Source organism: Pogona vitticeps, chromosome 15 (assembly GCF_051106095.1).
Source record: "Pogona vitticeps strain Pit_001003342236 chromosome 15, PviZW2.1, whole genome shotgun sequence".
Lineage (NCBI taxonomy): Eukaryota > Metazoa > Chordata > Lepidosauria > Squamata > Agamidae > Pogona > Pogona vitticeps.
The window spans coordinates 3133937-3156182 of NC_135797.1; the positions used below are offsets into that span (position 1 = coordinate 3133937).

Below are 22246 nucleotides of genomic sequence, written 5' to 3' on the forward strand. Positions count from 1 at the left end.
TGAACATTCCTGTCATTCTTATGCAGCGGGGGCTCAAATATATTTCGCTGACTACTCACTCTGGACAGATAAAGAGAGAGACACATATGAACATAGCATCCTTTTACCCGAGGAAAACATGAACAGCACTGAACTTGCTCCCGGGCACAGGAAGCTGAGGACGGCTCTGGGGAAACCTTTCCGTTTTGACAAAAAAAAAAAAAAAATTGTGGCACCTTCAAGATGAACTTCTGTATTTTTCACTGCGAGCTTTTTTTCGTGGAGAAAAGTTCGCACTGAGAAAATACAAAAGTTAGACTTGAAGGCACCAGCACATTTTTGTCCTTTTAAACTTTTTATTTCTAGTTCTGCTTTTACCTACGACACTTGCACAGACTTAACAGGGCTTTTATATCTTGGCATTTTGAGTCTCCAAGAGTGCTACGTTCTGTCAATTTCCTTCTGCCTCGCTCCCATTCCCGCCCCCTCGCTCGGGTATATTTACAAACAAAGCAAACTGTTGTTTGCAATCCCGTCTCCCTTGGTATTGAAACCAGCTTCCAGAAATAAACAGCCGGGCGCTACAAAGACAGAAGGGGGGACCATATTGGCTAGAATATTTCAACTTTATTGCACCAGCGAAAAGCCGTATTGCAGAGCCCGAAGAGGCTCCATCGTACCACCTCCGTCTGTGATGAGTAGCGTGTTAGAATATTTTTTTTCCTGTGCATGAGCCCACCCACCCTTTGGTTCAGCTTACTTCTCAAAGGAGGCAAGAGGAGTTTCCACGCATAGCAGTCCTTTTTTGCTCGTCCGTCGGCTTGTCTGAAAGTCCAGCTTGATCCTGGTTGAACCCCACAAGTCAGCAATATCTGCACGTTTTTAAGAACCCTGCAGGTCCAAGGAACAGCACCTCAGTCAGTTCATGATGCCCGCAGCATTCCTCACTTGCTAGGGGAGCCCTGCGCGTAGCTGCCGCTGGCCTCCAGCATTGCTTTCCTGCGGGCCGTCTCCTTCCCCACGTTGTGGTTGAGCCTCCTCAGGCGCTCCTGCAGTGGGAAATTTCACAAACAGTCTCACCTTAGCCTCTCCCAGCTCATTCTTACCTTTTAAGTTTCTAGTCCTCTTGAAAGGGAGAGAGAGAGACAGGCCAACTTTCCCAGATCAGGAAGAAGCCAACAGTGAGGAGTACTCAGACTGTCTTGACAAATGCAGCTGCCCACATCACTTGCGGTCGGCAGTGCCGCCTGGGGATGATGGGAGCTGCAGTCTGGCCACACTTGACCACTCCCTGGCCTATCGAACCCTGTAGAGCTGGCCGGCTTTGTGTGATTGGTTTTCTGCTACAGCTAACGCTTGGAAGACCTCCTTTCCAACGGGGAAGCAAGGATCCCATCAGGATTTAAAACAAAAACAGCTGGGGGGAAAAAAACCACACAATCCTGCAGTGCGAAGGAAGACAAAAACCTAGCAATTAAACCGCGTTGTGCAAACTTGCATTCTAGCTGGGCCGCACTGTGCAAGGAACGACGGGACCTTACACACGCTGCGCATAACGAAGTAAAAGAAGCTAATATTCGAATGACAGCCATGGCTCAACCATGCGCACCTGGGCGTTCTGCAGGATGTTGTTCACCAAGACCACCCGGCGCCGGGCGTTCAGCAGCTTCTTGACATAGGGGTCCAGGTCAAGCGCCACCTTCTGGTCGTCGTTGATGCGGCAGAGTTCTAGCCGGGGATGATAACGCAGAGAGGAACACTTTTCAAGGATCCCACAGAAACTGGATGGTAACACCCACCCACCCAATCCCATACTATTAACTTTCTTCGGTACCCACTGCTTCACTTATCTGCAGTCAGAAAATATTTGAAGAGAAAAAAAATCTAGAAATACGTATTTTCATGATGTATTACATGGTGAAAATACTTCTTTCCAGATTCCCACTCCACCTTTTCCCATGCTACGTATGGGATTCTCTATTATCCGCAGTTTTCAGGACCCACAGAGGGGCTTGGAGCCAGTCCCCAGTGGGTATGGGGGGTCATACTGTACAAATCTTAGGGCTCCCCCCGAGCAGAAACAGGCAAGAAGGGAGGTTGTCCAAGATCCTCCAGAATCAACCCGATACTTGAGGGCCCAGCACAAAACCCTGAAAACCTTCACAAAAGGTGCCTACAAAAGAATGCAGAAGTGAAATACTTTTCACCCCTTTGAGGAAGTTCTTGCCGCTTCCTGGTTGAAGGGGGTGGTGTATATTTAAGCATGAATGCAACAGGCGAACCCTCGCTCCGACCTCTCGTCCAACCCGCCTCCTTCCTGCCCGCGGTCCAACTTACCTGTGGCCAAACTGTCAATGTGTTCCCGCAGCTCCACCTGACTGACTCTGAGGTGGAAAAACGGGAAGGGTGAGACATAAGAGAGAGAAAAAAATAAATAAAATCGGATTGCAAAATAATTCCAACAACTAATTTTTATTCACGGCATCTACCCTGCAAGAAAATCTCCAGGAAAAGTTTCACCATCCAAACAAAGGAGAACCGCTATGTTCTCTGCTCTCTGGATTACAGCCCTAATAAAAACACAACTTCACAATGGCAAAATTGGGGGGCGGGGGGATCAGCCACGTTACAGCCTGTCACCCCCTCCCCCTGTCTTAACCGATGGCTGACACGCCTAAAATTCCCCCGCTCGTTTGTACAAAACAACTTGAAATACTATATAGCAGGGCCAGAAAAATCCTCACTGAGATGTGCTTCTTGGAAACAAAATAGGTCTTAAAATGGGAAGGGGGATTTGAGGATAAAGGTCGCTCAGCACCATTTATTCCTGGAGTTTGAATCCCCCACTGTTGCTCCTTGACAGAGGCTGGACTGGATGGCTATTATTATTATTATTATTATTATTATTATTATTATTATTATTATTATTATTATTATTATTATTATTATTATTATTATTATTATTATTATTATTATTATTATTATTATTAGCAGCAGCAGCAGCAGCAGCAGCAGCAGCAGCAGCAGCAGCAACTGCACCAGATTTCCACCACTGTTTCTGATCCCTTCTCCGAATCTCAAAGCTGTTATTTTAAAGAAGAAACCAGCCTCCAACCCTTTTATTTATTTCTTTAACGTATTTTGAGCCCACTTTTCTCAAATCTCATAAATCTTTCCTAATGGTGTTTCGGGCGAGCGCTCCTTCCCGCCAGCAGCGCCCATCCTCTAGCAATTCAGGAAGTAAACATGAAATTGTAGTCATATGATTTTCCTTTTATTCCCCTCCCCCAGCCCATTCATCTGAAATAAACTTCCAATTATAGGAATGAATCTGTGCTAATTGGGGTTTAAACAGATCAGAAGTGTCTGGCCCAAAACAGCCTAGATACCCTTTTCTGCGAAAACAGCCAAGGTTTAAGGCAGAGGCGCTGCACCTGGTGGCTTCCCGCCTGCCCTCAGGCGCAATGCAACGACTGCATCTCTAAGGCAAGATAGCTGCCAAGCCAAACACACTGCAGAGCTGGCCTGGCTACACCTGCCAGATTTCTGCCTGCATCCTTCAGCTGTCAAAAAACAGTCAAAAGATTCAACAGCAAAACAACAGCAGTCCCACTCTAATATAGCTACAGTATATCCAGAGACCAATCTTAGAGGAGGAGGAAAGGGGAGCAAAAGCAGTTGCACCTGATGGATTTCTACCCGCATCACACCCACACTTAGGGTTTTTAGTACTAAACCAACTGCAGTCCTACCCTGGGGCTGTATGAAATATCAGGGAGGGGGAGATGGGACAGGAAGCAGCTATACCGGATGGATTTCTGCCTAAGGTATAGCTGAGCGATTTAACAGCAAACCCACAGCAGCCTCCCCTAACGGACGTTTCCAGAGGCCGGGGTTGCTGAAGGCAGGGAGGGGGTGGGGAGGGACAGATGCACCGGACGGATTTCTGCCTGCACCCCCCAGCTATTCACAAACCCCACCGCCAAGGGACTGAATAGTAAACTAAGGGCAGTCCCGCCCCGTGGCTGCGTCCAGGGTCCCCTTTTTGTGGGGAGGAGGCAAGAAGAAGAGGAAGGGGCTCAGCTGCACCGGACGGACCTCTGCCTGCCCCAGCCCTCCCTACCGGACTGCGTGGACGTGGGTGTCCAGCTGCCTCACGGCCGGGCGCAGAAACTCCAGCAGCCCTTCGGCGAAGAGGTCTCGGGCGGCGGGGCCCGCGGGACTGGCCGGACCCGACGGAGGAAGAGGAGGAGGAGGAGGAGGAAGAGCCGCCGCCGCCATTGCAGCCGCTCCGGGCGCCGCCATGACGGTTTGTGAGGCGGCCTCGGCGCAAAGCCTGCCGGGAGAGCTTCTCGGGCCCCGCCCCTCTCGGGCGCGAAGGCTCGCGGGAAGAAAGGGGGCGAGGAAAGGCAGCCCCCGAGGCGAAGTCTCGCGAGATTTCTCTAAGGAGAGGGCGGGGGCAAAAAAAAAGGCCTCACGCGGTGCCCAAAGGGATTATGGGGGATGAAGGCTTTGGCACCCAGGCCGGTGGGAAATGTAGTCCTGAGCCTCACAAGCGTCTGCTGTTAAAAGCCTGGGCTGAAGCCCATAATGTAATAAAAGCGAGACACGCACACACAGAGGGAGTCATATTAGATATGCTGTATATAACATTTGTATATAATGCGCATGTTATAATTTATATACCATAATATACTGTATCAGGCAGTGACAGATTTTACCTTCTTGGCCTCCATGATCACTGCAGAGGGTGACAGCAGCCACGAAATTAAAAGACACCTGCTTCTTGGGAGGAAAGCGATGACAAACCTTGACAGCATCTTAAAAAGCAGAGACATCACCTTGCTGACAAAAGTCCGGATCGTCAAAGCTATGGTTTTTCTAGTAGCGATATATGGAAGTGAGAGCAGGACCCTAAAGAAGGCTGACCGCCGAAGAATGGATGCTTTTGAATTGTGGTGCTGGAGGAGTCTCTTGAGAGTCCCCTGGACTGCAAAGAGAACAAACCTATCTATTCTAAAGGAAATCAACCCTGAGTGCTCCCTGGAAGGACAGATCCTGAAGCTGAGGCTCCAGTACTTTGGCCATCTAAGATTCCCTGGAATAGACCCTGATGTAAGGAAAGTGTGAAGGCAAGAGGAGAAGGGGACGACAGAGGGCGAGATGGCTGGACAGGGTCACCGAAGCGACCAACGTGACTTTGACCCAGCTCCGGGAGGCAGTGGAAGATAGGAGGGCCTGGCGTGCTCTGGTCCATGGGGTCACGAAGAGTCAGACACAATTTAACGACTAAACAAAAACATTATACTGTAACACTACATATACTATTATATAAATATAATACGTAATACATATATAAATTTCTTAAATGACCACCTCCGTGATCAGCAGTAGTAGAGGTCAAACCCCAAACCTTCTGCGTGAGAAGTTATCGCCTTTCTCTTTCTATGGTTTTTACACACTGTGTTCTCCAGCTTTTCTGATTTCTTAAATTCGCGTATAGACATATACCTTTCCACCCTTGACCTTAAGGAGTAGAAACTTGTTCTTAAAACAACAAAATCTGGACATAGGATTCTGTGCTCATTACCTGTTGTTCCTCCCATTATGCAAGACCCCCAGACATTTCTTGGCACCCAAAAATCAACACATATTAACAGACGACGACCAAGATTTTCAAAAGCCTGGCACTCCTTCGAGTTCAGAAATCAACACCTTTCATACCCCTGCCTTCTCAGGACATATAAAACAAAACAATTTCTCCTTTAAATAAGGATTATTTCAAAAATAAAGAGGGGAAAAAAGACAAGAGACAGAAGTTTAAATTAAGAAGTGCTCATTTATAAAGGAACTTCAGTGTTAAAGTTAAGGCCCAGCGATAGACAGGGTGAGCAAAACTGTGCCATTCCTGTTAGTGTACTTTCAGCATCCCATACTTGAATTAGGGCAGATTCTCAATTTACCGGGGAGAAAAATGGCACGTGTTCCTGAGTCTTTGGTGGCTGCTCCGTCTCGAGCGATCAGCAGGGGAAAGATTTCTAAACATTTCCCACTTAACCATACTTAACCACACTTAAACCAAGCTGACATTACAAGAAACAGCGACAGAGTCCCATTAAAATTTTGGAAATGCTTCAAATGAGGTTTCTGGAACTCTCTGAAGCACTTTTAGTTTAAAATGTTATTTATCATTTCCGCATTTTTATTTTTATTTTTTTGGTATTTTCAATTATTTGGTTCTTGAGCTGGCTAAAATCCCAAGGAGGCCATTTGAAACCCATGATCTCGAGTAAGAGCCGTCTACCCATATACCTTTGCACACGAGTAACACCATCATTCCTGAATCAAGGTCTTTGTTTTCAGAAGCATTTGCAGAAATTCAGGATCCCATAATCGAGTTGATCCGTTTCAGCAAATAGCTGCCCCACTTTTCTAAAAACATTTCTGACACATCTTAGAGAGGGCAGAATCCTGAACCGCACATCCCCTCTTTGTGGGGCAGCAAATGGACACTTTTTCTTGAAGAAAAGAAAGCATCGGCCGCTTTTGCAGGTCTGACACTCTTTTTTAAGCACTTGTACTCCTTATAAAATTCCCTAAGTGCATCTTTTTTAAAAGAAAAGGAAAGGAGGAAAAAAGTCCAGGTAAGGTGTTTCGAACCAAATAAGCAAGCTGGCTCATTGATTAACCATAACCCTTCTTCTCTTGATGTGGAATTTAAAATTTGAGAATAAATCTAAGGTGATGGTTTAAGACGAGAGCTCTCGGATGAGGGCTGAATCAGTGGAAATATCTCAGCTGTTTGGATTCTCTGCAGGTGGATCACTGGCGCTCGAGGAGCAAAGGAAGTCCGCATTTAATTCTCCTTTAAAGGCTGGTGTTCAGAGGCATGGAATTAAGGTGAGGCACCGCTTTCTCCAAAGGACAGGAGTCCAGGATGAATTCCACCATCTTGCTCCCAGTGAGAGCATCAGGAAAGGGGGTTTTGGTTCTCCACCCCCACAATCCTGAAGCCGGCGGGCTTCGGAGACCTGCCCTCTTCTCCCGATCTAGTGGACGGGAGCCGGATCGGCCAGCGGCATGGTGTGGAGCACCTCGTCCAGCAGCTGGAGGGCCCGGTGCAAGTGGACCTCAATCCAGCAAGGGGTGTGCTTGATACTCTGGCGAGGATAATCCGGCCCCCAGCCCTTCACAAAGCTCAGTCTCAGGATACAAAGCCGCCGGAGGTCATCCACGCCGATGCCAGCCGCCGCAGAGAGGCCTGGACAAGATATAAAGGGCAGAATGAGGGAGAGCTCAATGACTGGAGGCCGCTCCGGATTTTAATCCGAACCACACACATTCCCCCGTTTGAATGGCTGTCCTCAGCCTCAAAGCCCACACCGTTTAGGAAACCTATAGGTTTGGAAAAGACCTGAGAAGCAGACAATTAATTGTTTCTGGAGGGTAATGAGGTGCTGGCTGCCATCAAAACGGTGTCCAGGAACACAACCAGCACTTTGCAATTGAATGCTGATATACCATTGTGACTTAGACCGTTTCCCTTTACACAAGTGTAAACTGTCAGGTCGGAACCTAGTCTCACATAAGGCACTATGGGTTTTTTTTTCCAAGTTGGAATCTTGATTTTACTTAGTCATGTCTTGTATCTGATACATTTCCATGGGATTTCTGATTGATTTTTGGCAGTTTTCGTCCTTGATCCTGTAGAATCAACTGCACGGCAGGGCATATGGTGTTGGAGCTATTACAACCTCGCATTCCACCTTGAGTAGATTTGGCTGAGAGGGACATTTTGGGCCGGGGTGACTGTCAATCTATCCAGTACTAACGATTCGTTCCTTCCCCGCCTCCGAATTCAAAGAAAGCCCCGCCTTAAGCTTTTTCCCTTCCTGTTGCCTGTTGGAAGCAGTCAGTTGGTTGAAAACCGTTTGTTTATTTATTTATTTATTTATTTATTTGATTTATATCCCGCCTATCTGGACTATAAGTCCACTCTAGGCGGCTGTTGAAAGCAGTCATGTTTCTCAGCGTGCTGTTCAATCTCTTCAACTGTAAGTAGTGAAACCTTTTATTCTTTCTCTTACCAAAAAAATTCTGAAGAGTGAATTGTTGAGACTGCAAGCACCAGTTAATAAGAAAAGGGGTGGACTACTCTGGAGTACTTGAAGCCATTCTGCTCTGTGAATCCCTGCACTTCTGCCGAACGGTGAAAAGTATTTAACCCAAAATTCAAAACTCTGCAACATACGGCTGACATTTCTTCGGATGATCCGGCTACAACTAGAGCACTTTCTACTTTTCTGCCATTCCTCTCCCTTCCTTGATACGTACCAACAGCCGGAGCAATGCCTCCCACAGAGCCAGGCCCAGGGATGTTGCCGGATACGGCTGCCGCCTGCGCAGCGGCTGCCGCCTGAGCCGTAGCCGCTTGCTGGTGCATTTGCCGGTGGCACTGACGCAGATCGAACACCTGGATGGGGGTTAAGAGAGAAGAGAGGAAGAACCGCTTGTCTCCAACCTATACTGATTACTCCTACCTGGGTTCCCAGAAAATATTTCCCAGGCAGGAATAAATGAGTTTCTTTTCTTTTTTTTTCCCAGCCTTGAGCATAACTTTGTACATTCCTGTGAGTGGTTTCTTCAAACCAATATAATCGACATGGTCACTTCATGCGGGGAAAAAACACCCACAAATAATCAAGGCTTTGGAGGCCCATCCTCTGGATCCCCCCCCTTTTCTTTCTTCTGCTGATGTCTCCGGCCAAACAGGTTGTGCAGGTTTCTGTAGCGCCACAGAACCTGAAGCACCTCTTTGACCAGTCTGCTGGTAGAGCTTGGCTCATGTCTTCCAGCGCTCTTCCATGGAGCAGACCTGTTTCAGCTTCTGCTGGAACATAGCAGTCTCAGAGATGATAGCACTGATTCAGGACAGGGTGAGTCACTCAGGAAGGCCGTCCCCAGTCTCTCTGCCGCCTGAGGCCCAAGAGAAGACAGCTCTCCCTTTCCATGCGCAAAAAAAATATTTTACTGGGCTGGCAGATTAGTCTTGGAAAACAGGACTGCCACCCCTGAAGGCCGCAGGCTGGCGTCAAGGATTCAAAAGCACAGCTTTCTTTCCTCCAACAGCTTGCGGCCGCCCCTAAAAGTCTTCCGCCTGAGTCAACAGCATTCCCCTCACACACCCTCAAAAAAATCCCCCACTCCTCTCACCTTGATGTAAGCACCCGGGTAGATCTTATGCACAGCATCTCCCGGGGCCCGTCCAGCCTCCCGGTCGAGGTAGTAGCTCTGCACGAAGACGGCGTGATCGCTCAGGCACCGCATCCAGACGTCCCCTTCGCCACGACACTGCAGCTGGACCCCTTTCCCAATGTGGAGTCTGCGGGCAGAACCGGGGCTTATTAGAGGGACTGAGCTCCGAGCCAGCATAGCTAGTAGCTGAAGGATGCTCGCCAACCCACAGGCATGCAAAGAAAAAAAAATGGAAAAGCAAAGGAAGAAAATCTCTCTGCCCCACAGAGGTAACTAAATTCGAATTTAAAATAGAGCAAGAGAAGAAAAAGAACAGGTTTCAGGCATTCTAAGCACCATACCGTGTATTTCGGGGTTTCTGTAACTAAGTCTAGGGCTTTTTTCCCCCTGCTCTATCCCTAAATGGAATTCCTGAAACGATAAGTACCGTATTTTCCGTATACAAGACGCCCCCATGTATAAGACGCCCCCCCCCCCACTTTTCTAACCCAAAATTAAGAAATCTAAGTGGGGCTTAGCAAGTGTAGGGGGAAAGGGATCAAAGCGCTGCTGGATCGCTTTGATGCATGCTTCTCCCTTCGTGCTAAGCAAAAGGAGGGGGAAAGGGATCAAAGCAATCCCACTACTGCATGATGGCTTTGATCCCTTTCCCCCTTATACAGCCATGGGATTGTTTTGATCCTTTCCCCCTACACTTGCTAAGCCCCATGGGACTTAGTAAGCAGAGGGGAAAGCAAGGATCAAAGCCATCCTGCAGCGCATTGATCCCTGCTTTACTTTTGCTAAGGCTTAGCAAGTGGAGGGGAAAGCAGGGATCAAAGCCCTGCAGGATCACTTTGATCCCTGCTTTCGCCATCCACTTGTTTTTTTCTCTCCTCAGCTTACTTCCGTGTATAAGACGACCCTCAATTTTAAGTCTAAAGATTTTAGACATAAGTATAGTCTTATACGTGGAAAAATACGGTATCCTATTTCAAATGGCTGCCTAATCGTGAGTTTCCAGGAGTTATTGCTGTTCATGACCATGAGCCTGTGGCACCCTACTAGTTTAAATAACAAATAATCATCCTGACCTGGCACGCTCACTGGCGTCAGTGCGATGGACGTTCGAGAGCTGCCCCAGGCAGAACCGGTCCCCTCCGGAAGGGTCCACATAGCCGTCCACAGTGACCACGGAGCAGTTGGCGGGGACCTTGAAAATCTCCCCCACTTGGACGTCCATCTCAAAGTAAGCAATGGAACACCAGAACTCGGGACCTGCAGAGAGCCAAGAGTTCAAAATCCGGGCTGTTCTGGAAATGGAAGGAAACTGAGGGGGGTGGTACTTTGCTCACCTGGATGGCTAGAGACCGGCTGCTGATAGGGGGCATTGTTGTGGTGTGTTGACCCTAAAAAGAAAGATTAAAAATAAGAAGCTATGTCGGGGGAGCACCTGCATATGTTCTTGGCCTGCAACTCCCATCATCCCCACCAGTGATGAGGGAACATGGGAACTGGAGTTGAGAAACAACTGGAGGGGCTATTCACTCACTCCAACTCTACCATCAGCCTCCCCTCCCCCCAACATTTAAGAAGGTAAGACTTCATAGACCCGGTCAGGGATCTGTTACAAGCATCTTGTGGCAGGGAGTCCCGCAAGCTAATTCCACATTCCACAAGGGAGGATCTCTTTCTTCTGTCTACCCATCCTCTCGAAAGAATGATGCTAAGCTTCTGATGTGTGAAAAGGGTGGGTGGGATAGTTCCTCCTGGATCCGAAACAGGCATCCTTGCATACAATTCCAAAATTAGAAAAGGGACTCTTTTTTGGACGGCAACTCAAAGAACGCCCCAGTGACTATGCTGGCTAGTGGGCCTCCTCCCACCCTCTTCACCCCTTTCATCGATCCTCTTCCCACCCTGTCCCGTCCGTTCCCGTTTTTGATTCTTCTTCTTGGGGACTTACAGTAATGGTTGGAGTGGTGGACAGGAGGCGGCGGGTGACTCCGTCCATTCTGCGGTGGTGGCGGTGGCGGAGGACTGGGGAGGGGGGGGTGGGGTGCACGGCGGACGCCTCCCTCCGGCGCCAAACTGGGGGGCGCCGCCGTTCCCCGTCCAATTGACTGCTGCTGAATCTTGAAAAGGAAGAAATGGATAAAAACAAGGGTCAAGTTGGACATTATCTGCCCTATTGACCCCACCACCACCCCCAGATTCCTCCATGATACTTACTCGGATAGGATAATTTGGGGATGCTGCCATTTTGCTGAGGCCCCAGAGGAGCCGGTGGCTGTGGGGGGCTGGAGATCCTAAGCAGGCCCTCGCCGTGCACGAGAGGAAGCAAAGGACCAGTGGGAGGACCTGGGGGTGAAAAAAGGGATGGGGGAGATTCGTGTTCTCGCACGGCACCCCAATTGTGTCCTTACGCCCATCGCTCCTTGGAAAGGAACCACCAGGGGAGTCTGTCCTGATCTCAGGGACCCAGTGACCACACCCTGCTGGACTACTGTACTCTGCTTAACGTGGGTCGACCCTTGAAGGCTATCCAAAAACCTCAGTCAATTGCACCGTAATGGAACAGATGGTAGGAACTGAAAAATGGAAGGCAGAACATCGTTCCTTCACATCTACCACATAGGCCTACGAGTCTTTCATTTCTTTTGACACCATTTTTGCGGTGGAGAAGCTTTGGAAAGCAACTCTCAAATAATCAGGCAAAAAACCCAACAACCTGGGAGCAGAATGGAAAGATGCTCATTATTTTAGCTTCTGTTTACATTCTCCTTTTCTCTCCCACTTCCCCAAAAAGAGAAATCTTAACTGGATTTTACATGTAGAGGAATGTACGATGAAGGGGACAAAGATATAAGGACAGACTTTAGGAACCCTGTATCTGCGGGATCAGTATCCACTGATTCACTTAACCTGGGTCTGAAAATATTCAAATATAATTCCTAGAAATACATATTTCTAAATATGAAGTTTCCTATGGTCTCCTCGTACAGGCTTTGGTTCCCTTAGATATTCTTAGAAATATATTTTGCATTTTTGGTAGCCTGTGGAAATTCGTTCCCTGTCAATTCAACTGCCACCAAGTTTTGTAAAAAGATCGGCTCTTTTTAATTCTTCTCTCTCTCTCTCAATGTTAATTCCTCGCTTTCCTAAATAATGTGGGGTCCCCAACGTTCTTACCTGGGGGAGATAAAGGCAGGGAAGTATAGATGCTCCCAGAGGAACGGGCCGGTTCTGGGAGCTGAAGGGGTGATAGAGGCCGGAAATGCTCAGCCTGAGTGCGAGCGCTTTTAATCCCAGGGCCCGGACGCTCCGGTGGCGGCGCTGCCATTTCCATCTGAATGCAGTCCGGGACGAATTCTTCCTTCACCAGCCGAGTGGGAGGGGCTGGAGGGAGCCAAAAAAAATACAGCAACTCACAAAGCTTAGAAAACCTACTGAACCTTCTGATCCCAAGTCACGATTCTCAAAAGGGCTTCCCATGGGCCCCCTTAATGAAGGGCAGAGGATGGTGCCCTTTTGGTCTTCGGGGGGGTTGAGCTAAATGAAATTTGGTGCCCCCTTCCAACTCCAGAACCATCTAATTCTAATCAAGAATTCACTCATTCTTGCTTTTATAGCCTAGTCTCCCTTATCCCACACAATTGGCTTTGAGAAGCCCGTAAGGACGTCTGGATCAACGGCGCCGGTCATTTCTGGTCATTTTCGTATTTTAAAGGTATACTTCACTTGCTGCCAGAAGCTCCATTGCCGTATCATCCAAAGCAGGGAGGAGAATGACTTCGGCTGCCAGAATTCCCCCCCCTACTCAACCCCATATAATAGGTGCTGAGGGGTTCTGGAAGGATTAGTCCCCAAAAGTAACTTTTCCCAAAACTTTGGGGTCTTCTGTCAATGTGGCGTCACTCACCTGTGTTCTGGATATTTAGCCCTGTCACGGAAGAGAGAGAGAGAAAAAGAGAGAGTGGTTAGGAATTCCGGGAGAATTCATTCCTGCTTCTTCCCGCTTGGCTTTCACCCTCCCCATTCATAATTTTTTTTCTCACAAAGCCCAGATCATGGTGGGTCCAGTGCCACCCCAAAAGACCTGGCTGCCTGAGGCCGGCCAGCCGGCCGGCAAACGTTCCCTTCCACAAAGCCTTCACATCAAGATGTGAGCGCCCAAAGCTGAGGCCTGGAAAAAGTTAAGTCCGAAGGATCGATGACTCCCAGTATGGTGGAGAGCGGCAGACACGGGACTCAGGAGACCCGAGTTCGAATTCCCCTCTGGGCCACGGAAATTCCCAGGGGGAAGATGGAACGGTAAAAAGATTAGGAAGAGTCGGCCCAAATGATCCGTGGCCTGGCAAGTCCCCCACCTCAACCACATGAGGCCCGGTTCTCGGCTTCTGTCCCACCCACCCACCCCTTCTTGGCCGCTTACCGATGGCCGGAGACACCACCCGCTCGTAGTGGTAAGGGTTGACGCACACGCTGTCGTATTTCAGGTCGAAGGCGAACTGGCAGAACTTGACGTGCTTGAGTTCGTTCTTGTGCAAATCCGGCCAGCGCCAGAGGCGGGCGTAAATCACGTGGGGGAAACCCTTGCGCCCGGCCACCTTCCGAGAAAACACAACAGAGCGGATGCCCCCCGGTTATATACGTGCCCGTGAGCTGCCTGGAGACCCTGCGATACAGGGAGGGTTGTTGGCACTGTAACCGGCTGGGTAGCTCTGTGGTTTAGATCTCCGGCTGCGAAGCCAGAGGCCGAAGAATTCGGCTCCTACCAGAACAGCCAGCCTGGGTAGCCTTGGGCAAGGGGCACGGTCCCAGGGCACCCCAGGAAACGGGAACAGTAAAACCCTTCTGAGCGTTCTCTACCTAGCAAAATGTAGAAAGGGGTTGCCCTAAATCAGGACCGACCTCATGCCGTGCAACGAGGAATAATTTTTTTAAAACAAAGAAACCAATAAATATCAAGACAATACTAAATGATCCTGTGCCATTCAGGATTGCGATGACCCTTTGTAGGATTTTCCAGGTAGAGAATACACGGAAGTGGTTTACCCTTGCCTTTTTTTTCTCTGGGGACCCCCACGGGACGGCGCAGCTGGCCCAAGGCTACCCAGGCTGGCCCTTCTCCCTGGACGTACAGCATGGGGAATTCGAACTCCCAGCCTCTCCGGCTCTGCCACCAGAGACCTCCACCCCTGAGCAACCCAGCCAGCTTTACCAAGACAAGGAGGAAGAGGAGATCCCTACAGAGCATCCTCTACCCCATGTTCCCTTAATCCGAATCTTGGATCTGCAGATCTGGAAGGGACCCCGAGGGATCCCTCAAGCCAGCCTGCTCTCGAGCTTTCTCCGGCAGGACGAGACCCTACACAAACACACACACACAGACAAATGCACCTCTCTGCCGCTGGACACCCGCACGCTGCCAATTGTGTGGGATGGATGCCAAAAGCCAGCCAGACCCTGCAACAAGGGCTGAAATACATCAGCCTCCTTCCATGCAAGGCAAGGTAACCATGTTCACCTTCTCTGGGTAGGAGAAGAAGGAGGGGGGGAAAGGAGACAGGGGTTTGTGGTTCTTCCCCTTAAGGCTTTTGGCTGAGGCTGAATCCAGACATAACTAAGAGTCTCTCTCTCACACACACACACACACACACACGCCTCCTTCTCTCCTCTCCGACAGGCTGGAGAACCAGACAGTGACTCATCTCGGTGGCGGCTGGGCGCGGAGGATAAATGAGTGATCAGCGTTGGGGAGTGATTAAAAGGGGTTAATGCCTTCCCGGGCTTGACCCGAAAAACCAAGAGCCTCCCCCCCCCTCAAACCCTCCCCCTGTCTACAGAAGCAGGGAAGGGATATAGGAAGGGGGAAAAACAACAACAGATGAGAAGACAGACAGAGACACGTACCCAGAGGATGTTTCTTCCCTGGATCTCCTCTAAGTGTTCAGAAAGATTCAGCTCTTCTGTCTCTCTGGCTGATCTGTGCCTTAATCCCACAGCGGCAAAACACACACACACACATACACAAAAGCCACCACCAACCCAACCCACACACGCCTGCCTTGGCTGCCCACGAAGGGAGGGTGTCGGAGAAGCCGAGGGTGGGCAGGAATCCGGAGTCTCTCAACCCTCGGTCCCACATGGACTTAAAAGCAAACCAGCGCATCACTTCAGATTCAAGCGGAAGGTCTGTTTCCCAGGATAAATAACCCCCTCGGAGTTCCAGAGAGAGGGAAGGATAATGCCAGGAAGAGGATCCAAAAAGGATTTGGCGATTCACAACAAAAAAAGGGGGGGAGTTTGACTCTCTCCTCATGCAGAGAGAAGCAGAAGGCAAGCTTAAGAGAGGTGTCGGCTTCTGGGTCACACAGAAGGAGACTTCACAACCGCTTCTGCTTTTCTCAGCTTTTGTGAGGCTCACCAGAGTCGAAGGAGCGCAACCTCTGGGTCCCACAAGATTCTATCCGAGGCTCACCACCCCAGAACCAAATTTAAGGGGATAACCAAGGTTTCAGAGGCGCCGTCTTCCAGATCTCACAGAATTCTTCGGATTTGTCTGACTGCGCCCAAAAACCCTACCTTAATCCCCTTAAAGTCTAGCTACGGTCAAGCAAGAGCTTTCAGTGGAAGCTATGCTGGTATTTGAGCGCTACACCCCTTTTTCAAGCTGCCCACCCCAGACCCCCTCCACTCACCTGCAGGCGGCCGTCTAGCGTCCGCTGGATGGTGACGCACTTGGTGGGGTGGGCGCCGTTGGTGGTGATGGCCGTGATGAGGGAGTCCAGCTCGTCCTTCTTCTCCTTCAGCTTCTTGACCAAGCTCTCGATGGCCCGCTTGGCGAAGGACTCGTTCTCGCCGCCCTGGCGGTGGCACAGCAGGCTGTGGACGATGCTCAAGCAGGCGTCGCTACTGCTGGGCTGGTTCAGGGACATGGCGAGGGCAACGCTTCCCTGGGAAAGAAGGGGTGGGTGGGTGGGGGAGGAAAAATATAAGCAGAGAGGGTTGTCTATCTTTGCCGCCACCGTCCCCAAAAAGGAGACACACCTCCGTATAACGGCTCGTCTAAATCTGTCAGCCACCAAAGAAGCCACGTGGAGCCACTGTTCATCGATACCGCCAAGATCAAACTCCTAATCTTCAAGAGAGTAAGTGAAGTCTAACTTAAGTCCCATTGGATGCACATTCCCTGTTTAGACAGGATTGTTTAAAATGGGCTCCCAGAAATCAGTGCTGAAAATCCTGTTGGGTAGTTATACCTGAAGTCAAATAGCGCTAACCTCATAGCAGCTTCTCGTTGGCGTGGATTTTCATGCCAACCCAGCGCTGACACGCACCTGGGAATCCAAGCTGAGATTCATTGATTACCAGCAAGAAGCCACTCAAGAGATACCCTCTTTGGCCTTCTGCAGGCGTAGCTACACGATAGGATTTTGACCCTTGATTTCACTGGGTCCGACCTAAATAGGCCTGCATTCAGATTCAAGGAAAGGCACAACCTAAGAAGGATTGTTACTACCCACCTCGTCCTTCCATCAAGTTGGAATTTTAAAGATTAATCATGGAACTGCTGGATAGCTGGCTTAGGAGCCAAAGGTTGGCAGTTCAATTCCCCACTGTGTCTCATTGACAGGCACTGGATTCGATCGCCAGGGTCCCTTCCAGCTGATATTATTATTATCATTATAGTTACCATTCCTAAACCCAAACATTATAGCTTCAGTCTTTTAAAGGTAACAATTTGCCTTCCTGTTTTGAAACAGAAAACTACTTATTTTGCTATTATATTTTGGGGTGGTGGTGGTGGGGACACCTTTCATTCAATAGCTGAGTCACAATGTGAAAACGTCCTCCACCCATTCGGCCACGCTGCCATCACAAAATGGTGAAAAACAACCCACAAAAGTTGGATTACAGCGCCAAAGAAAAAGAAAAAGAGGTTTTCCTATTAAGTTACGCTCATAACGTAACTCGGTCATATTTGGTGAAAAGTCAAAAAGTAGAGTCTGCGAAGGCAATAGAGCCTAGCGGTTGGAAAGCACAAGGGAAGGTCCTTTCAGCAAACCCCACAGGCATCGCGAGCAGGCCTTAGAGAGGACGTTCGCCCCTCCGAACCGCGTGGGACAAGGCAGGAAAAGAAAGTTACAAACCAGAGAGGGCCAAGATCTGGAGCATCATTAGAAACTCTGCCCGCGTGCAGAGTCCTGCAAGGGGGGGGGAGAGAGAAAGCAGGCTGGGGGGAGATCCCCCCAAAAAAGAGCGGGTCCAGAATCCAAACCCACCTGGCTGTCTACTCACCTGCTACCGGCCTTCCCTCTTTGGGGTGCGCAGGGGGTCACGAGGGGCGGCAGGCATGCTCTCCGTCAGGGCCGGCCGGGCATACACACGCTCTCCCTCCTCAAGGCATATCTGGGGCTTTCCCCCTCCTGCCTCTGAAGCTTCCTTGGACAACGGGAAAGGAGGAGGAGGAGGAGGAGGAGGAAAGGGGAGGCAGGGGCTTCCCAGACTAAACACAACCGTCCCAGACAGTCCTGCTGCTGCCGATGCCGGAGAATTATGCTCTCAACCGCATCGCCTGGGGAGGGTAGGTGGGTGGGTGGACGGGGTTTGGGGTGGGGTGGCAGAAGGAAAAAGAAAAACAAGGGCTCTTAAAGGCAAGGCTCTGAGCCGCGATAAAATCTTCCCACCTCCCAATTTTTTCCACCAGGAAGGAACGAGCCCAGCCTTTCTTTCTGGCCCCTTTAGGACAGTCTCTACCCACTAGGCCTCTCTGCCAGAAGTTCTTACTCTTTCTCCTCTCGGGTCCCTTCCCTCTACATCCTTCAATTTTGGAGTCTTCCCCCCCCCCAGCTCAAGAACAGAAACCGATTCAGAGGCTCCCAAGCCGGGTTTCTTCCCCCCCCCCCACTTCCTTCACCCCAAAAATGTATTTTATTTCTGTTCAGGTAACCGTGTTTCGATCCCACACCCTGTTCCCACCAGATGTCAGAAAAGAAGCACCTTTCGGAACAAGTCGAAAGAGCTGGAAGCCTATCTTAAAAAGATTGTTTGCCCCCAAGTTTAAAAACATGGCAAAGCAAAGCAAAACAACGGAAGTTGGAACGGCTTTGGTGAGCAGCCACTGAAGACTCGTGCAGAAATCCAACAGGCGAAGTCTTCTCGGGACCAACACAGCTGCCTTCTTAAGAAGCCTATCCAATTCGGAGGGGGGTCCCCCGCATACGCATTGCAGGGGAACCCCAATCTTGGATTCAGACCGGGAGGCATCCTTTCCGCTCGGAACACGGAGAAAGAACTTCCTTGGACTACAAAGCCCAGAAAAATGGGATCTGTAGTCCCTCAAAGCGGCTTGCTTTGGGACAGAGACTTCAAAAAAAGAGATCCAGATGAGCTGCTAAGGCCAGGGAAGGAAAAGATGCAGCCCTTCCGTCCAGATGTGGCTGGACGGCTCGAGCTGATGGGCTCTGTAGTCCTGCCCACCTCTGGAGGGCCTCCCCCATTCCGGGGCCACCCCTCCCCGGCGGCAAAGCCAATGGCCGTAGCAGCCGGGGAGAGCCCAAACTCTCTTCCCTTCACCTACCTCTCCCTGTTATTGTTCTGCGGCGCTCAAAACCCGTCTGCCCGGCCCCTCGCTGACTCAGAGACTGGCGAGACGGGGAGGCCAGGCCTGGCGGCGGCGCGCTGGGAAAATCCTTGGCGACTCAGCAGACAAAACAACAGCGATGGGGTGGGTGGGAAAAGAGGCTTAGATTTCAGGCAAACCTGGGACACCGGCCGAGCGCAGGATCCCTTCCCCGTGTTCTCCAAAAAGGATGCACAGACACACAGATGGACTCCAGAGCGATCCTGTCACCTTCCTTTGTGCTGATCAAATAAACAAATAAAAAATAATTCAATAGGCAGGTAGATAGAACGATGATGACCCTCCTCATCCTAGCCCTTAGAAGGCACCGAAATGTACGAGGTCTCAGAAATGGCAGGGTCATAGCAGAGGACTCGGGAGGCCTGGGTTCAAATCCCCTCTCGGCCTGATCCTACTTTGCAGGGGTGTTAGGGTGATGATAGAAGTGGGAGGAGGGGAGCTATGTATGCCAAGGTTAGCTCACTGATGGGAACGTGAGATGGGAATAGAATAAAGAAATTCTAAAAAGGAAAACTTGGTGGTGTAGGTATAGACATAAATACCTGGGAGAGCTCAAGGTCTTCCCTCCTGACCAAATGTTTACTTGAAAGTATTTAATTAATTAATTAATATGCTGCCCATCTAGACATAGATGGGCGGCATATAAATGTAGGTCCTTCTGTCATCACCGCAGTTACCATGTTTGGTCTTATATCTTTAAACTCCCTGCATTTAAAAAGCTAGCATGTCAAGGAAGAAAAGCGTTCCCACTAGGCCTTTTCCTGACATGCTAGCTTTCAACTTGCAGGGCTCAGAACCTGGATGAGTTTCCCCAGGATTAAGGGTTGTGAGAGATGGAGAACCTGAAACTTCACCAGGGAATGTGGGATCATTAATATATTTCGAGTTGATTCAGGGTCTAGCGTTGCTTTTAGTATTTTGGATATTCTGCTTGGCTAGACCCCCTCCAACAAGATTATGTTGCGGGGAGATCCACTCGGGGCCGGACAGAGAAAACGGCTGCAACTGATTGTGCCCAGAGCTTCATTTGAGGAAGTGTAGAGGCAGCTGTCTCCTCTCTGTTGGTCAGGGGATTATGGGACCTGTAGTGTATACACAGACTAGTTTGCAGTGGATTTTCTCCCCCTTTATCTCTGGATTTTAGTGATGTGGGGAATATTTTTTCTTTCTTGGTGCAGATCAATTTCCCGATGGGGCTCCAGCAAAACTGACCAGGAGTCTTGTGTCGCCTTAAAGCCTGTCACCAACCAAGAGTCTTGTAGCATCCCTTAAGACTGTTGTCGTGGGATGCAGTCAAGCTCGAAAGCTGGTGCCAACTCAAAAACTTTTGACGCCACCAAAACTTCGTCAGGTTTCGATGTAGAAATATGGAAATGCCTGCTTCCGCCCAGATCTTACTTAATTTTAATTTTGGTAAGGAGCCAGACTCCTCCTGAAGGGAGCCATGTACTCACCCCTCCGCCTCGGGCACCGCTTGGACCCTCAGGCTGGGCAACCCTAATTTCCTCCCTAATACTGCAATAATTAAAGCTGTCTGCCTTTGTTAACTTGCTTGCTACAGCAAATGCAAGACATCCTCTGAGGTGCGTTAAGAGTGCACCGGGAAAACGGCCAATGAGAAGCACCAGCACAGGCCTCCCTTAAGATTCTGGCCAATAGAGGCCCTGGACCTGTCAAAGAGGGGCATGACCTCTCAATGAAAGAGGAAGGGACCCCCTAAGTCTTGGGAAGGGTCTCCAGATGCAAAGCAGAGATTCGGATCAGCAATGGATGGAAGTAGCAGAGTGCCTCTGAGCATGCACAGAAGGCAAGATCTAGCTCTCGTTTCTATCCATAACCGGATAAACAGGCAGAAGGGGAATTCTCTGGATACGAGGCCGAAGGGGGTGCCTGGTTCCTCGTGGCCTTTCTTTCCCATCCCTCCTGTTGTGATACTACAGGTCCCACTGGCCAGCAGGGTGGGGATGCTGGGCATTATAATCCCACACATCTAAAAGGCACCAATCTGGACAATGGTCTGTTCAGATTTTCACAGATTCAACCTCCACGGTGCCTCCGAACATCAAAAACACCTAGGTGCGCCCACGTTTCCATTAACAAACATTGGAAGACATAATCCCATTAAGCACACACCATTACTGATTTGAGCCAGCTTTGCCTGATCCTATTTGCTATTTCAATATTAAAATGTGGCTTTCGGCGTGACAGGTTTCAACGCACCTTTCTTACGGAGAAATAGGTAGACAGGCAACCAATCTTGTCTCATGTTTGAACACAGACCAGCTCCGATTCACCATTACAATAGTTTTCAACACCCAAAGTGATTTTTGGGAGCAGATGACACAGTAAACAGATTTTGACTCATTTCCTCCTTTTATTTCCCAGCGAGGAATTCTCCAGTTACAAGTACGTTGCTTATAGGATGTGTCACGAAGCTAAGCCAAATACCTATTTAATACTTTAGTAGTCTTCCCTCTTCCAACCCGGGGGGCGGGATTCACTCCCTGCCCGACACCCACATCCAAGCACCCCTCTGCACCTTAGGTGGGCTTCACTTTCAGGAATTACGCCTACCGATGAAGGAGCAATAGTTAAAACCAACGGGGAATTCTAAGGGAAGTGGGCAACCCTAAACTGCCACTGCCGGGGTGGCACCCCCACGCAATTCCCCACCTGAAACCATAGTGCATTTCACCCAGTGCAAATTATCGGCACTTACCTTTAAATATCTGTGCTCATTCCACTCGGCCGCTCTCGGTTCCTGGTAGGTACACCCAGAGGCACCCAAAAAGATTCCCCCCCCCCACTGTAGCCTCTCTCTGCCAATAGTGGCCTGTATGGAAAAAAGAGGAGCAATCTGGCATACGCCTCTGATAAAGTTAACAAATAGCGTTAAGATGCAGCGGGCTTGAGTCTTTAAGTACCTCAAGCCACTCCTGCTTCTGAGCCATAATGAATTTAAAAAGTGACCACGCTCAAAGCGGTCACTGGGGGATTTAAGAATTTTATTAAGTCTGCTGCTTGGGAGACACCAAAAGGTTCACATTTTGATGTTTGTCACCTCCTTCCAGTTTGAGGAGGAGCCATCGACAAGGAAAATTCTGTAACCAACAGTGTTTCCATCCACCTGATAATTGTTCTGTCCAGTACACACTTAGCTTGCTAATCAAAATATTGTTGGGGGGGGTGGGGCGTCAAAGGATCTGCTGAAGGCAAGATATATTATGTCTACAGCATTCCCACTGTCTACCAGGGAGGTTACCTGCTAGATCACCAGACCAGAGAAATCTCAGTCACTTCAGGGTTATTTCAAAGAAAGATGTGTTAAACGAGGAGGCTGTGGCATCACAAGGTGGCTGAGGAACCACTTAACCAAGCAACATT

General features: G+C 49.5%; 2 protein-coding genes across 2 annotated transcripts; both read right to left on the reverse strand.

Moving 5' to 3' along the window:
• Positions 1-586: 586 nt before the first annotated feature.
• Positions 587-4313, reverse strand: SNAPIN (SNAP associated protein). Its single transcript, XM_020810772.3, has 4 exons — positions 4103-4313; positions 2317-2363; positions 1589-1707; positions 587-1028 (listed from the first exon to the last, which is right to left on the reverse strand). Exons 1-4 carry the CDS (start codon positions 4282-4284, stop codon positions 924-926), a joined length of 453 nt encoding a protein of 150 aa, XP_020666431.3. The 5' UTR covers positions 4285-4313; the 3' UTR covers positions 587-923.
• A 1485-nt stretch (positions 4314-5798) lies between these two features.
• Positions 5799-21098, reverse strand: LOC110088492 (mothers against decapentaplegic homolog 4). The gene is made up of 13 exons (XM_078382215.1): positions 18800-21098; positions 17518-17794; positions 15918-16172; positions 13649-13823; positions 13136-13156; positions 12371-12612; positions 11446-11574; positions 11180-11348; positions 10569-10622; positions 10308-10491; positions 9193-9361; positions 8314-8452; positions 5799-7240 (listed from the first exon to the last, which is right to left on the reverse strand). Exons 3-13 carry the CDS (start codon positions 16152-16154, stop codon positions 7029-7031), a joined length of 1731 nt encoding a protein of 576 aa, XP_078238341.1. The 5' UTR covers positions 16155-16172; positions 17518-17794; positions 18800-21098; the 3' UTR covers positions 5799-7028.
• Between the last annotated feature and the right edge of the window lie 1148 nt (positions 21099-22246).